General features: G+C 51.5%; 4 protein-coding genes across 4 annotated transcripts; 3 read left to right on the forward strand and 1 right to left on the reverse strand.

The window, feature by feature from the left end:
- Nucleotides 1-2,364: 2,364 nt before the first annotated feature.
- LOC142246714 (histone H2A type 1-like) lies at nt 2,365-2,769 on the reverse strand. Its single transcript, XM_075319771.1, has one exon. It carries the CDS (start codon nt 2,767-2,769, stop codon nt 2,365-2,367), a length of 405 nt encoding a protein of 134 aa, XP_075175886.1.
- Nucleotides 2,770-3,098: 329 nt separating this feature from the next.
- LOC142246236 (histone H2B 1.1-like) lies at nt 3,099-3,479 on the forward strand. Its single transcript, XM_075319271.1, has one exon. The coding sequence runs from the start codon at nt 3,099-3,101 to the stop codon at nt 3,477-3,479; it is 381 nt and encodes a 126-aa protein (XP_075175386.1).
- An 8,214-nt stretch (nt 3,480-11,693) lies between these two features.
- LOC142246237 (histone H1.01-like) lies at nt 11,694-12,314 on the forward strand. Its single transcript, XM_075319272.1, has one exon. The coding sequence runs from the start codon at nt 11,694-11,696 to the stop codon at nt 12,312-12,314; it is 621 nt and encodes a 206-aa protein (XP_075175387.1).
- Nucleotides 12,315-13,023: 709 nt separating this feature from the next.
- On the forward strand, nt 13,024-13,434 carry LOC142246238 (histone H3). The gene has a single exon (XM_075319273.1). It carries the CDS (start codon nt 13,024-13,026, stop codon nt 13,432-13,434), a length of 411 nt encoding a protein of 136 aa, XP_075175388.1.
- The last annotated feature ends 580 nt before the right edge of the window (nt 13,435-14,014 follow it).

Below are 14,014 nucleotides of genomic sequence, written 5' to 3' on the forward strand. Positions count from 1 at the left end.
TGGAGCATTCGAGGTGATCGGGCAGATCTACACTTTATCCACAGATCCGGTGTCGCATGATCCCCTTTTAGCGGGGAAATTTGTGACATGAAATTGCTGGTTAGTAGCCGCATTAGGAGTTCTGAAAACCCGGTCTATCTGCTCACAGCAAAGACAAATTTGCGCCCTTTGAAGGACAAGAACCTCCATCCCCTGTATATATTGAGCGCTGCTGTATACACTATAGAATAGCGTGGGCAGAAAAGCATCCACTGCGCAATCACCATATGGGCTCTATAGCAGATCAGTCGATTTATTTTACGCCCTGAATAGAAGCTACAGCTGCTGCGGAGAGGGGCGGGAGATCGGCGCTGCGCTCGATCACTGCTGACTCCTCTGCTTTAACTGCAGCTGGAACATCGCGGGCACTAAGGAGTTAGTATCTGTGGACGGAAGCAGGGGCCTGATTAGTGCTGATTGGCTGAGCATTGAATGATTCCCTGGCTGCTTTTCTCTCGTTCTGTGTTCTCTGATCCGCGGTGTCAGCGGGAGGGGCTCTGGCTCATAGTGAAAATTAAATATGTAGGTTGTATCCGCACTTTATGATGATCTGTACTATTAGCGGGCGTCCAGCACTATATGGGGGTATATTGCATTACATTGAAGTGCAGAGCCCTTTATAATGAGTAGAAAGCTCTGTATGGACGTTATACAGCCCTCTATAGCAGTACAGAGCACTATTGGGGCCCCCGAAAAAAACGCGTTAAAATGTGACAGCCTAAATAATCTCACCGCTGTCCTGTATACTCCATAATGTGCTGTATATCTATAAAGTATTGGGTCCTTCCATATAGTTGTGTATACGTCCACAAAGTACAGTATACCCCGTGCAGTGCCCTATACACCATCCATAGGGCTGTATACTTCCATATACTGCTGTAAACTCCTATTGTGCTGTTTTATCATCTATAAAAGCTGAATACCTCCATATAGTGCTGTATTCTCCTTCCATACACCACTTTATACTCCATGTAGAGCCGCTTATACTTTCTCCAGAGTGGTGTAAACTCTCCAACCTTAAATTTCTATTCTGTAATGGCAACTGGATTCATCACGGGCACGAAGGTGTTAAAACTTAACGTCTGAGGAAAGCGATGTGTGGGCGGAGCCAGAATTGTAATGTGCCCTGATTGGCTGAGCTCTGAATTTGAAATTCCCGCACAATGGCAGAGTTTCTCCACTCTCTGTTCTCTGTGCCCCGCGGTGTCAGGCGGAAGGTCTGGGGCTGAGTGAATACTTCATATGTAGGTTTATATTCAGCGCTATATGGAGACTTATAATGGGGTCTGTGCAGCATAAAGAAAAGTGAGCAGCGACTCCGAATACAGCAAGTGTGAACACGCCCAATACCCGCAGAATACACAGAAGAATCCAGCGCTTCTGTAAGATCCAAGATGTCTGCAAACCCCGAGTGTATGAAATGTGAGCGGCGCCGCTGCTGTATGGAATAGATGAGATCAGGGCCAGCACAGGAGGCGCCTTGTCGCGGCTGATGGGATCTCAGGAAATCCACAAGTATCTCCATTATTATTCCGTATATTCCATATAGCAGATGCCGCTCACATTATGTGTTCAATGATTGCAGAAACCTCGGCGCTCACAGAGGCGGCCGTGCTTCTGTGTGGTCTGTACAGCTCTATATAGAGGCACGATATGAGGGTATATAACACTGGAGTTACAGTGATGGGATTTCCTATCACACATTGTTCGCAGTCATTGTATATAGACTGAGCGGCAGAGTCCGTGTACCACACTGCGCCGCCACATGGGGAGGGAGGACAGGAACACAGGGTCGCCCTGCACTAGTGGAGTCATCAGGAGCCGTACGTAGAGGAGCATCTACCCACATTATACCATCTAATGCCCGGCGCCCATCACCGGCCCCAAATCCCCGCAGAAAGGGCACAACAGCTGCTGTTACTCAGCGCCTCCCACTGCAGGACATGGAGGATGGAGAAGAGGATTGTGTAGAAGAGACCGGAGCAGAGAATCCCATATTACGAACCATCAGTGAGGTGTCTGTATGTGGATATTTCACACTCCCTTGTGCTGTGACCGCTGCTTCCTACAACAGAACACGAGTGACAGCGCAGATGATAAACCTCATTAGTGCCAGTAATTACAGCCACTGTGCCAACCTCATAATACACAGGACTATTCACACTGCCGGGTGCAGCTTATACCCCCGGAGATATATAGAACCGCGGCCATAATAAATCTATATGTACAGAACCACAGCAGAGATCAGTGGCGCCAGCTCCTGTGAGGACGGGGTGGTGGCTCTTAGAAGAGCCTTTGTGTTGTGGATGATGCGGATCAGCGGCGTTACTTGCCCTTCTTACCGCTCTCGCTCTTCTTGCTGCTCTCGGTCTTCTTGGGCAGCAGCACGGCCTGGATGTTGGGCAGGACGCCTCCCTGGGCAATGGTCACCCCACCCAGCAGCCTGTTCAGCTCCTCGTCATTGCGCACAGCCAGCTGCAGGTGACGGGGGATGATGCGCGTCTTCTTGTTGTCCCGGGCAGCATTGCCGGCCAATTCCAGGATCTCAGCAGTCAGATACTCGAGCACAGCGGCCAGGTAGACCGGAGCGCCGGCGCCCACTCTCTCAGCGTAATTGCCCTTGCGGAGAAGCCTGTGCACACGACCGACTGGGAACTGCAGTCCTGCCCGGGATGAGCGGGTCTTGGCCTTAGCGCGGGCCTTCCCTCCTTGTTTGCCGCGTCCAGACATCGCTGCGTTGCTTTTTCGGAGATCAGATGATAAAGAACCGTAATGTGACGCGTGTGCCGGCTCCGGAGTGTTTTATAAGCTGCTGCTCCGCCCTCCTTTCCTGTCATTGACTGAATCTGAAGTCATCCATGGAAATGAGACTTGTGGATCCTCCAATGAGCTGCAGGGGCGGTGATCATGACGTTTCCACAAGTCACATGCCTTTTTCACCCAATGGAACGGCGATGTGTCATCAGTGCTCATTTGCATGGCCGGTCTATAAATACGGCCGCTCTGGGAGGAGAGATTATTATTCTCTTATCTTGTGACAAGATCTTTCTTCTCTCATCATGCCTGATCCCGCCAAGTCCGCCCCAGCCGCCAAGAAGGGCTCAAAGAAAGCCGTGACCAAGACTCAGAAGAAGGACGGCAAGAAGCGGAGGAAGACCAGGAAGGAGAGCTATGCCATCTACGTGTACAAGGTGCTGAAGCAGGTGCACCCCGACACCGGCATCTCCTCCAAGGCCATGGGCATCATGAATTGCTTCGTTGGTGACATCTTCGAGCGCATCTCAGGGGAAGCCTCCCGCCTGGCGCATTACAACAAGCGCTCCACCATCACCTCCCGGGAGATCCAGACCGCCGTGCGCCTGCTGCTGCCGGGAGAGCTGGCCAAGCACGCCGTGTCCGAGGGCACCAAGGCCGTCACCAAGTACACCAGCGCCAAGTGAGCCGTTACTGGTGATCCCCATCCTCCACACCACAAAGGCTCTTCTAAGAGCCACCACATTGTCTACAGCAGAGCTTGATTCTGGAGAAACTAGGTATACAGCACAATAACGCGGTATATAGTGTTAGTTTGAATTCAAAGTACTTTGTATACAGATGTATTGCGTAAAATTGCGGTTTATAGTACTAGATTAGGAATGTCCTGCATTATACAGAACTATGGGGTTATATGGCAATGTCAGTATACAAAACCGTTTGGAGATTATGGCGGTATGCAGCATATAGAGATAACAGTAGTACCGTATATGGGGGTACTAGAAAACTCTGAACATTGCGGGCAGTAACGGGTTAACAGCGTCTATGGCCGGAGCCAGAGCCTTACTGACTAGCTGAGCGTTAAATTTGAAATTCCCGCCCTATGGCTGAGAGTTTCCCCTCTTTGTTCTCGGTAACACGCGGTGATCCGGTTTGTTTCCTCTTCTCAGGCCGGGAGTGATTGATATGTCCGCACTATATTGCTGTATACAGCGCTATATGGGCTTTCCCCATTACTATCCTAGGGTTTGGCAGCTATGTTTTTTTGTCAAATCACAGCTATTAACCCCATACATTGCCACCGCATCAGGGCAAGCGGGATGAGCTGCTGCATCTAATGTTATATACCAATTCTTTGGCGGCTGAAGGGTGATATTATCAGGCTGGGAGGGGCCAATAGCCATGGCTCTTCCTTCCCTAGTAAATACCAGCTACCTGCTTTACCTCGGCTGGTTATTAACAATGAGGGGGACTCCAAGCCATTTTTTTTTTACATTACAAAAATCTGTACAGTAACATCTGAAGAGCTAAAATATGTAAACCTGAAATATAGAAATTTTTGCTCTGCATTACTGCTACTGGAAAAAATGAAATACGTGGTTTAAAAATTAGCCAATTTGTGTAACCCCGACAAAGACAAGGCGTACCACTTTTTTGTCTCATTTTTCCCAATAGCAGTAATGCAGTGCCAAATTCTCTATACTACATGATTACAAAGTTTAGCTTTTCATTTGCTGCTGTACAGATTTTTGTAACGTTGAATTTTCAGTGTGCTTCTGTTCACACCTAGTGGATGTGCTGTCAGTCTTTTTATATTTTTTTTTTATATTTAATAAAAAAATCTGCATGGGATCCTCGATTTTTGATCAGCCACTGGAAAGCAGACAGCTGGGGGGGGGTTGCAGCCTACAGCTGCTGCTTTATCTCAGCTGGCTTTCATAAATAGGGCAATAGCCCAAGTCATTTATTTGTTTTTGCTTCTTCAGTGGTGAGCTGCTAATCACAGCCTTATCAATACTTGATGCGGCTGTAATGAGCCGGTAGTGCCACATAGGAAATGCTTCCTGATTGGCTGCTCTGTATTCTCTTTATTCAGGTCATAAACCTAAACAGGAACCAGACATACAGGTAAAAGCTAGTGTACAGGTGCGATACCCGAACACCCAGTGCCCAGTGTTATCCCCAAACTTTACAGTTTAGGTTTGCTCTTCCTTAGTTAAGAACCATCCTGATTGGCTGCAATTTGCAAAACAAGAAAAAAACACCAGTTCGATCCCCCATCACTAAAAGCAACATATGGACCCATACAGCTGTACAGGGAGGATATACATCGCTATATGGGGTGTATGTGTGGCGCCCCTGAGGCTTCAGTCACCACAGGGTACTACGCCTTACCAGAGGTGCAGTAATCATCCCGGGCAAGGAAGAGGTCGGTGCCGGTCATTCACAATCCACAAACATACATAAGCCAGTTGCCCTCTCACCAGGACGGGGTTAAGGTAGGGTCATTTAGAATGGTCACCACATCGTCTGGGGCCTCCCACCCACTAGCTTAGGTGCTCAGTTGGGCTGGGCAACTGATCTGGGGAGAGAGGAGCCACATACAGCAGTCTAGAAACCAACGGGAACCAAGTGGGATGCAGGAGAACACGGTCGCTGAGGAGAGAGCTCATATCTCACTCATGACTGGCACACATCTCGAAGCCCTAGGCTGGTGGGCACTTCATGGCCTGCCAGCAGAATTCGTCAGGCAGAAGATGTCAAGTCTTCTGGCCCACAACAGTGCCCTGGGTAAAGTAGCACATAGAGCCAGGAGTCGTGACCAAAGGGCGAACCCATCAACAGGCTCGCGCTGCCTGCTATGCGAGACGGGGCACATAATCACCCCCAGGACTCGGATCCCAGCGTAGATCTAAGCCACAGGGACTCGCACAATACAGCACAGGACTCGCACAACACAGCGCAGGAAGGAAGGCCTCACGGAGCATCCCACCGGTTCAGGCCTCCGAACTATCCGGCATTGGCTGGAGCCCATCACAGCGGAGTTTGGCAGTCAAACAACAGGAGCAAGTCATTCAGGATACAACTTAAACTGCAACCGCTCTGTTGTCTGATCCATACCGCGCCCTGCACTCTCGCACATGGTTGAACAGCCACCCCCAACCTGGGGCCTAGCTCTGTCTGTGGAGAGCTGCAACACCTAAGCTGCATCACCATCTGCCCCAGAAGAGAGACATTCTGCAGCGGCCGCTAACAACTGGCTGCATACCACAGGTGGCGTTACAAATAACTACTACTACCAACGTCCCCAACCAACCCCTTCATCTCTTATAGACACCGTCGGGGCACGGAACCGGGCCAGGCCGCTGTGACATCCCAAACTGGCCCAGTGACGGGTAAGGGTACTTTCACACTTGCGTTATTTACCTTTTGGCGCAATCCGCCTGTTGCGTCCCCTGCGTCACCAGTTGTGCCTCTTACGCACACGTACAGCATACCCCAGGACCCCTGTGGAGTTAACAGGGTGTTCCAGGATTGGGTGTGTGAACCTATTATCCTCCTTGCCTTCCCAGTCAACGCTACTGGTGTCATCTCTTGGCCTGACGTGTCCTCTACATACGTCACCATTAGCGTAGTGACCAGAAACGCTAATCGATGGATCGCTCGGCTTGTCGTGTCTAACAGACGTGGCCGACAGGGCGCTGTCGCAGCGGTCTTCTCGGTCAACACTACCTGGTCACCATCCGGCCTGACGTGTTCCCTATACACGTGGTCGGGGTTGCGCCAATTCCACCGTAACGCTAACTGGGTTGTCATCCGGTCTAACGTGTCTCTACACACGTGACCGGTTCCCTGGTGTGCTGGTTATCTATGAGTCATCAGTCCTATAAAGTCCACTTAACCCACAGGGATCCAGCAGCTTCATTGCCATCTGGAGCATGGTGGGCCCTGACTGCCGATAGGGATATATACCCCCTTTTCCTAATCTGCCGGTCCCCCCGTAACACCGCCCTTTTGAAAAACAGTGGAATTCGTTAACGGATTCCTCTGTTTCCCATAGACTTGTATGGATGACGGATTGTGCCAAAAGTAACTGCGTTGCTTCCGCTGGCCGACGCTGCGTTGCTTCCGCCGGGCGTAAGGAATGCAGCATGTAACGTTTTTTGAGCGACTGAATTCTTTATTTTTCACTGCGCATGCTTTTTTTTTTTTTAAATCACAGAAACTTTATTTTGTCTCTCGGCGGCCGAACTTTCAGCTGATCGCCTGGCGGCCGGCTATTGAGAGCGATCAGCTGAGCGGCCGGCTTTTGAGAGTGATCAGCTGGGAAATACAAACAGCCTAGTTGGAGTCGAGTGACAGTGAGAGGAGTGGAGTTGTAGAGCTGTCAGGGACCCGGCTAGGAGCCTGGGACCCTTGAACCATCAGGCAGGCAGACGGTGGTGGCCGCCTGCAGGAGTACTGGTACAGCAGCCGACGGAACCTTAGGGACCGGGCCAGGGTTGGAGCCCGCCGGCCCTGAACCAAGGAGTCAACCATTTACCGGAGCACCAGAAACCGGGTACTCAGACCCCATCCTAGCTTAGAAGCCACTGAGTATAGGCAAACTAACTGATTGCAGGCTGGACCTCACGGGTTCATCCTCACCCAAAGTCCAGAAAGAAGGCAAAAGCCCACCGATACCAGGTGAGAGCCACCGCCAAGGGCCAAACATCCGACGGGCCAGCACCTGCGGGCAACCGAGGGCTCCTCCGGCAGCTCAACGCCGGGGAGCGGGCTACCACTGTCCAGGCAGGGGAGCCAAAAACCACAACAAGAGGTGCAAGGGAAAGGGGCCACCATCAACCTCACAAGGGGACACAAGCAGCCGGCTGCGGGACCCTACCATACTCGAACTTTGGTTTACCAGCGACTCTGAATGTGAATTAATCGTAAGTACACCAGTGCGATCCGGGCACGACACTGCACCGCAGCATGGCACCCTGCATCCCGACAACAACACCGTTGGCAGTCCCCCACCGGGCCCCGGGACACACCGCCCCTACCCACGGAGGGGCTAACATCTAGGCTGTGACCGCAAGACCGATCCCGGATGAGCCCGCACCTTCACTTCAGCCGCAGCGGTGGTGCATCCCGTCACCACGACCCGTGGGTGGCGTCATGACCTATAGGATGACAACGCGGCCCTCCCCGGCTGCGCACCTTGTCCCACACCACCACCACACTACTGGCTCTCCCCTTAACAGAGCGACGTGGCCCCCGGTCCGGAGGCGCTCGTGTCACAGACAACCCGAGCCCGGACCTCGAGCGGCTCGGCCCGAGCCGCGGAGAAGCGTCTGGGCCCCTATCAGGGCGCCCAGACAAGCGGCCGGTGTCCGCACAGAGAGGCGGCCGCCCGCCCACACAGACAAGCGGCCGGCCACCCGCCCGCACAGACAAGTGGCCGGCACCCATACAGAGAGGCAGGCGGCTGCCCGCCCGCACAGACAAGCGGCCAGCACCCATACAGAGAGGCAGGCGGCCGACCGGCCACCCGCCCGCTCAGACAAGTGGCCGGCGCCCATACAGAGATGCAGGCGCCCGCCCGCCGCACAGACAAGCGGCCGGCACCCATACAGAGAGACAGGCGGCCGTCCGCCCGCACAGACAAGCGACCGGCGCCCGCACAGAGAGGCAGGCAGCCACCCGGCCGCCCACACAGACAAGCGGCCGGCGCCCGCACAGAGAGGCAGACCGTCAGCCGCTGGCATACACAGGCGGCCGGTGCCCACACAGAGAGGCAGGCAGCCGGCCGGCCACCCGCCCGCACAGACAAGTGGCCGGCGCCCATACAGAGAGGCAGGCGGCCCCTGTGCTCAGTGTCAGCCAATAGACGCTCAGGACGGTGTAGCTCAGCAGCCAATCAGTGCGCAGTAAGACTGTACATATAACTAGACGCCGCCAGCTCCGTCCTCAGTGTTTTCCCCGCAGAAGATCTTTTTGTGTTTTATTTCCGCATCACACGATGGCAGAGACCGCACCAGCCGCCGCTCCTCCTGCCGCCGAACCGGCCGCCAAATCTAAGAAGCAGCCGAAGAAATCCGGGGCCGCAAAAAAAAGCAAGAAATCTTGTTAAAAGATCCAGACCCTTGCATTGCTGATACTTTATACCTGCATTGATTTAAATTGTTATATGTTATGTAATCCCTAATTTGTGTTTTTTAAAAATTCCTCCTACATAGTATCATCTAATATATAAAGCTGAATGTGTGTATGTCCAGGATTGGCATCCGCACCGTCGCAGCTACAGCCACAAAATTTTGCACACTCACACTTCTGGACCCCAAGGGCGTCATAGGCTATAGGCTATGTTTTGAGGGGAAATTTTAACTCCGCTCTTTACAGTTATTCGCCAAAAAATCTGCCTCCATTACAGCGAATGGAACTGGGAGAAACAGTGCAGCCAGATCTTCAGAATAATGCGCGCGGCCATGCCCTTATATGGAATGTTGGCGTGTCGCAATGCAGCCAGGGAAAGAGACATAGACAGGGAAAGAAACACACACAAAGAGACACATAAAGAGACAGACTGACAGGGAAAGAGAGAGACAGGTTAAGAGACAGACACCGGGAAACAGACAGACAGGGAAAGAGACAGATAGACAGACAAGGAAAGAGACAGACAAAGATAGAGAGACAGAGAGATATATACAGAGGGGGAGACAGACAGAGAATGGGAGAGAAACATAGAGACAGTTACTATCCTGGGCGTTAATATATTCTATTTATACATTCTATCCCGGGAATGTTAATACATTCTATTTTAACAGCCGTTATTAACCCGGGCGAAGCCGGGTAGTACAGCTAGTTTTATATATAAATAATTATTATTTGATGGAATGGCTACAATTGTTATGATTTTGGTAGCCGGGTGCTACTGACCCATATTTAATTACACAGGCCTGTCGTATTTTTTTTTCCCTGCCAGAAGTCTATTGCATCTGTCATCTTTTCCTCTTTTTTATATGCAATATTTGTATCTCATATAGTTTTTGTACCCAAATAAATATTTGTCATTGTTTTGCATGATACCACACTTGTTGTTCCGTTTTTCTTCCCCAATTATTTATTAGTGGTTTTGCAAACACCCCATGGGTAACTAAGCAAGTCTCCCTGAGGTTTCTCTATTAACTCGATCTTTTTACTAGTCTTTACTTGAATAATATCTGAAGGATTTTGCTTTTTCTAAGCTTCTATTGCTATGGACCTCTCACGCTCCGGTCAGGAAGAGTCTCCGCCAGTCGGAGCATTGTATGCAATCCCGGCCCCAGTTATACGGCCGTGTGACTGCTGCCTAATTACCGCTCTCATCATCCCGTGCCTGCTCTGCACTACTACTCAGCAATCTTCATACTCTGGCTGGTGATGAAGCCGTTTATATCCCTCCACACAGCGGACATTGTCGCCTGAGTATGAGGCCGCTTCTCTGTGAAAATGTAAGATCATGTTATAACACGGACCTCCTGCTTGTAGCTGTGGAACTGATCTGTACATAGACTGCAGGAATAAGCGACTGGGGAGATAATGGCGGAGATCTGGAAAGCTGCTTACATAACACATTAGTGTTCGGTGGATTTTATCTATGGACTGTATTTGGGATAATTCTGTTAAAAAATAGAGAGCTGTCTTCGTCTTTCTCCTCTAATTCGTCTTCATCATCCTCCTTGTATTTTTCCTCTTCCTTTTCCTATTCATAATTGTCTTCATTATCCTCAGCTCTCTTGCCCTTTTCCACTACACGCTGCTGAATACAATGTACGCACTGCTATATACAGTTTATACACTGTACACACTGCTGTGTATACACTGTCCACATTGCTATATGTACTGTATACCCTGCTATGTAAACGCTGCATACTGCTGTATATCATGTACACATTCCTGTACACACTGCTCTACTATTATGGACACTTATAAAGCTGCTGATCTGTGCTGTGCAGTATATACAGCTGTGCTGTGTGCGGATTGAGCATTTTGCGTCTTCGCTTCTTCCTCAGTATTTCGCCGTTTGCACAGTAGTTGGTGTCAGATGAGTGATTAATATTTCCGTGATTACACAGGGATTTTTCTGCTTTTGGATGGAGTGAGTCGCATTGTGAAGTCATCGCCTCATCCCAGCTCTTCCCACCAGTACAGGCCTCAGAGATAAAAGCTTCACAGAGGATAATACACAATATTCTGCAGGAGATTGCACTGATCTACCTATGGGTATGATCTACTGATGTGGAGACCTGGTTACTCCCGATACTCTGCACACACGGGATAGATTTATATTCCAGCTCAGGGAGGTGCAGGCAGCGGAGGCCATCGCCTGTGTTACCCTTCTGGGCTCTCAGCAGCTCCAGGTCGCCGCCACATAGTATAATCTGCTGCCTGCACAGTATATATTGTAGTGATGATCCTTATTGTGGTGATAAGAGCCGGGAATAGGAGGACGAGCTCCCGCAGCAGTTTTATTTTCTCTGACACTCAGTGATGAGCAGATCGGGAGGACGGCGGCGATGATCCCGGGACCTTCTCTCCGCTGTTTCCCGGCTTCTCTGTTAGTGACGGCTACAAACGCTCAGTGGAGATGTTGTAGGATGGGAAGTGCTGGAGAAAGCGCGCTCACCCGTCCGGCTGTAGCCGATAAAGGGCTTTTATCCCGGGCAGGGAAGCACAAGGGGAGAGCGGAGCTTCACTCTGGTACGGTCGGGAGAAGGCGGGGCCTGTGCTCAGTGTCAGCCAATAGAAGCTCAGGACGGTGCAGCTCAGCAGCCAATCAGTGCGCAGTAAGACTGTACATATAACTAGAGGCCTCCAGCTCCGTCCTCAGTGTTTTCCTCACAGATTATTTTTGTGTTTTATTTCCGCATCACGCGATGGCAGAGACCGCACCAGCCGCCGCTCCTCCTGCCGCCGAACCGGCCGCCAAATCTAAGAAGCAGCCGAACAAATCCGGGGCCGCAAAGAAAAGCAAGAAATCCTCCGGTCCCAGTATCTCCGAGCTGATTGTCAATGCCGTTTCCGCCTCTAAGGAGCGCAGTGGGGTCTCTCTGGCCGCCGTGAAGAAGGTTCTGACTGCCGGAGGCTACGATGTAGAGAAGAACAACAGCCGGGTGAAGCTGGGCGTCAAGGGTCTGGTCACCAAAGGCGTCCTGCTCCAGGTGAAGGGCAGCGGCGCCTCCGGATCCTTCAAGCTGAACAAGAAGCAGGAGACCAAGGACAAGGTGGCCAAGAAGAAGCCAGCAGCTGCGGCCAAGAAAGCGGCCAAATCTCCTAAGAGGCCCAAGAAGGCTCCGACCACGGCCAAGAAGAGCCCGAAGAAGGCAAAGAAGCCCGCAGCAGCTGCCAAGAAGGCGGCAAAGAGCCCCAAGAAGAAGCCCGCTCCGAAACCCAAGAAGGTGACAAAGAGCCCGGCTAAGAAGGCGGCAAAACCCAAAGCTGCAAAGCGTCCGGCTAAGAAGGCGGCGAAAGCCAAGAAGCCCGCAGCTAAGAAATAAGCTGCAGCCGCCCTGATACTTCCTCACAAAGGCTCTTTTCAGAGCCAACACCTTGTCCCGGCAGAGCTGTGATCAGGAGCGGACATTGTATTTTTCATTCTTCCGCACAGTGTCGCCATCTACAGGATCCCGCACACTGGTGTCACTATAATGAGGGTTATTTCCCCGGCTCTGGCGCTGTATTCCCGCCATATCACGTGTGCAGCTGATCACACCCCGGCCGCGTCCTGCAGGTCACAGCAGCGGGAGTGATGCGCATGTAATGAGCTCTTCTGTCGCTGCTCCCTTGTGAGCGCAGATTGGAGCCTACAAGTCACATGTAACCGCATCATCAGATTTTGGCGCCGGGAACATAGAAACCCGCGTTAGGATGTGTAGGAGGAGGGGGAGCGGCGCTGTACAGCTCTGCGGGAATATACACAGGCACATCGGCGGCTCCTGTAACACCCGCTGCTCTGATACAGACACTACCCACAAGGGGGAGCTGCAGAGACCCCACTGCATCTGTAGGGCGGGATTACTAGGCCTCAGGCTCCGCCTCCTGTGAGCAATGATTGGTCACGGACATCACACCCTATTAGCGGCTCCTGTTATTTTATGAAATATCCAATGGGGTATCCTACATGAAGCGGGAAAACGAGCAGCAGAGTATAAATCTCCTGCTCTCTGCGCTGCTCCTCATCACATCTGTTCTCCTCTATACTGAGCTATGGCCAGAACTAAGCAGACCGCTCGCAAATCCACCGGAGGGAAAGCTCCCCGCAAGCAGCTGGCCACTAAGGCCGCCAGGAAGAGCGCTCCCGCCACCGGCGGAGTGAAGAAGCCTCACCGCTACCGGCCAGGCACAGTCGCTCTCCGTGAGATCCGCCGGTACCAGAAGTCCACTGAGCTGCTGATCCGTAAGCTTCCCTTCCAGCGCCTGGTAAGAGAAATCGCCCAGGACTTCAAGACCGATCTCCGCTTCCAGAGCTCGGCCGTCATGGCCCTGCAGGAGGCCAGCGAGGCTTATCTGGTGGGGCTGTTTGAGGACACAAATCTGTGCGCCATCCACGCTAAGAGGGTCACCATCATGCCCAAAGATATCCAGCTGGCCCGCCGCATCCGTGGGGAGAGGGCTTAGATCTGTCCTGCACCCAGAGTACAACACAAAGGCTCTTCTCAGAGCCACCACATCCTCCTCATCAGAGCTGCTGCCGCTTATATCCTCTAATGTTTCCTACTAGTGTCTGCACCAGACTGTTTATATAGGAATGTCGGTAACTATCTATAACCATCCTCCATTTCCGCGATTACTGCGGAGTTGGAAGGCAAAGCGTGAAATAATCGGGTTGATCTTGGTCCATATCACTGAGATCAGACACGTGCGAGCAGTGAGTGATAAAGTACATTTACCCATTAATGCAAGATTCTAGGTGACCGCCCGTGTGTGCAGCTACATAGCGGTCTACAGCTTAGATCTGTTCTGATCACCTCAATATCAGTCTTATCACCACAAAGTTCACTTTGAAGAGCTGATCATTCACATCTGCCTGTTATTTTCCTCTGAGTCCTTTTGTCCTACAAAGTCATAACAGATTTCCAGAAAACCATACTAGTCATATACCCGGCGTCCCTGTCTATCCAGGGATCACACAGGTGGCACAAACTCCTAATTATATCCGGGAAAGGAGAAACACGAGTTTTTGTAGTGCAAACAGTAC

The sequence above is a fragment of the Anomaloglossus baeobatrachus genome, chromosome 7, assembly GCF_048569485.1.
Source record: "Anomaloglossus baeobatrachus isolate aAnoBae1 chromosome 7, aAnoBae1.hap1, whole genome shotgun sequence".
NCBI classification, from domain to species: domain Eukaryota; kingdom Metazoa; phylum Chordata; class Amphibia; order Anura; family Aromobatidae; genus Anomaloglossus; species Anomaloglossus baeobatrachus.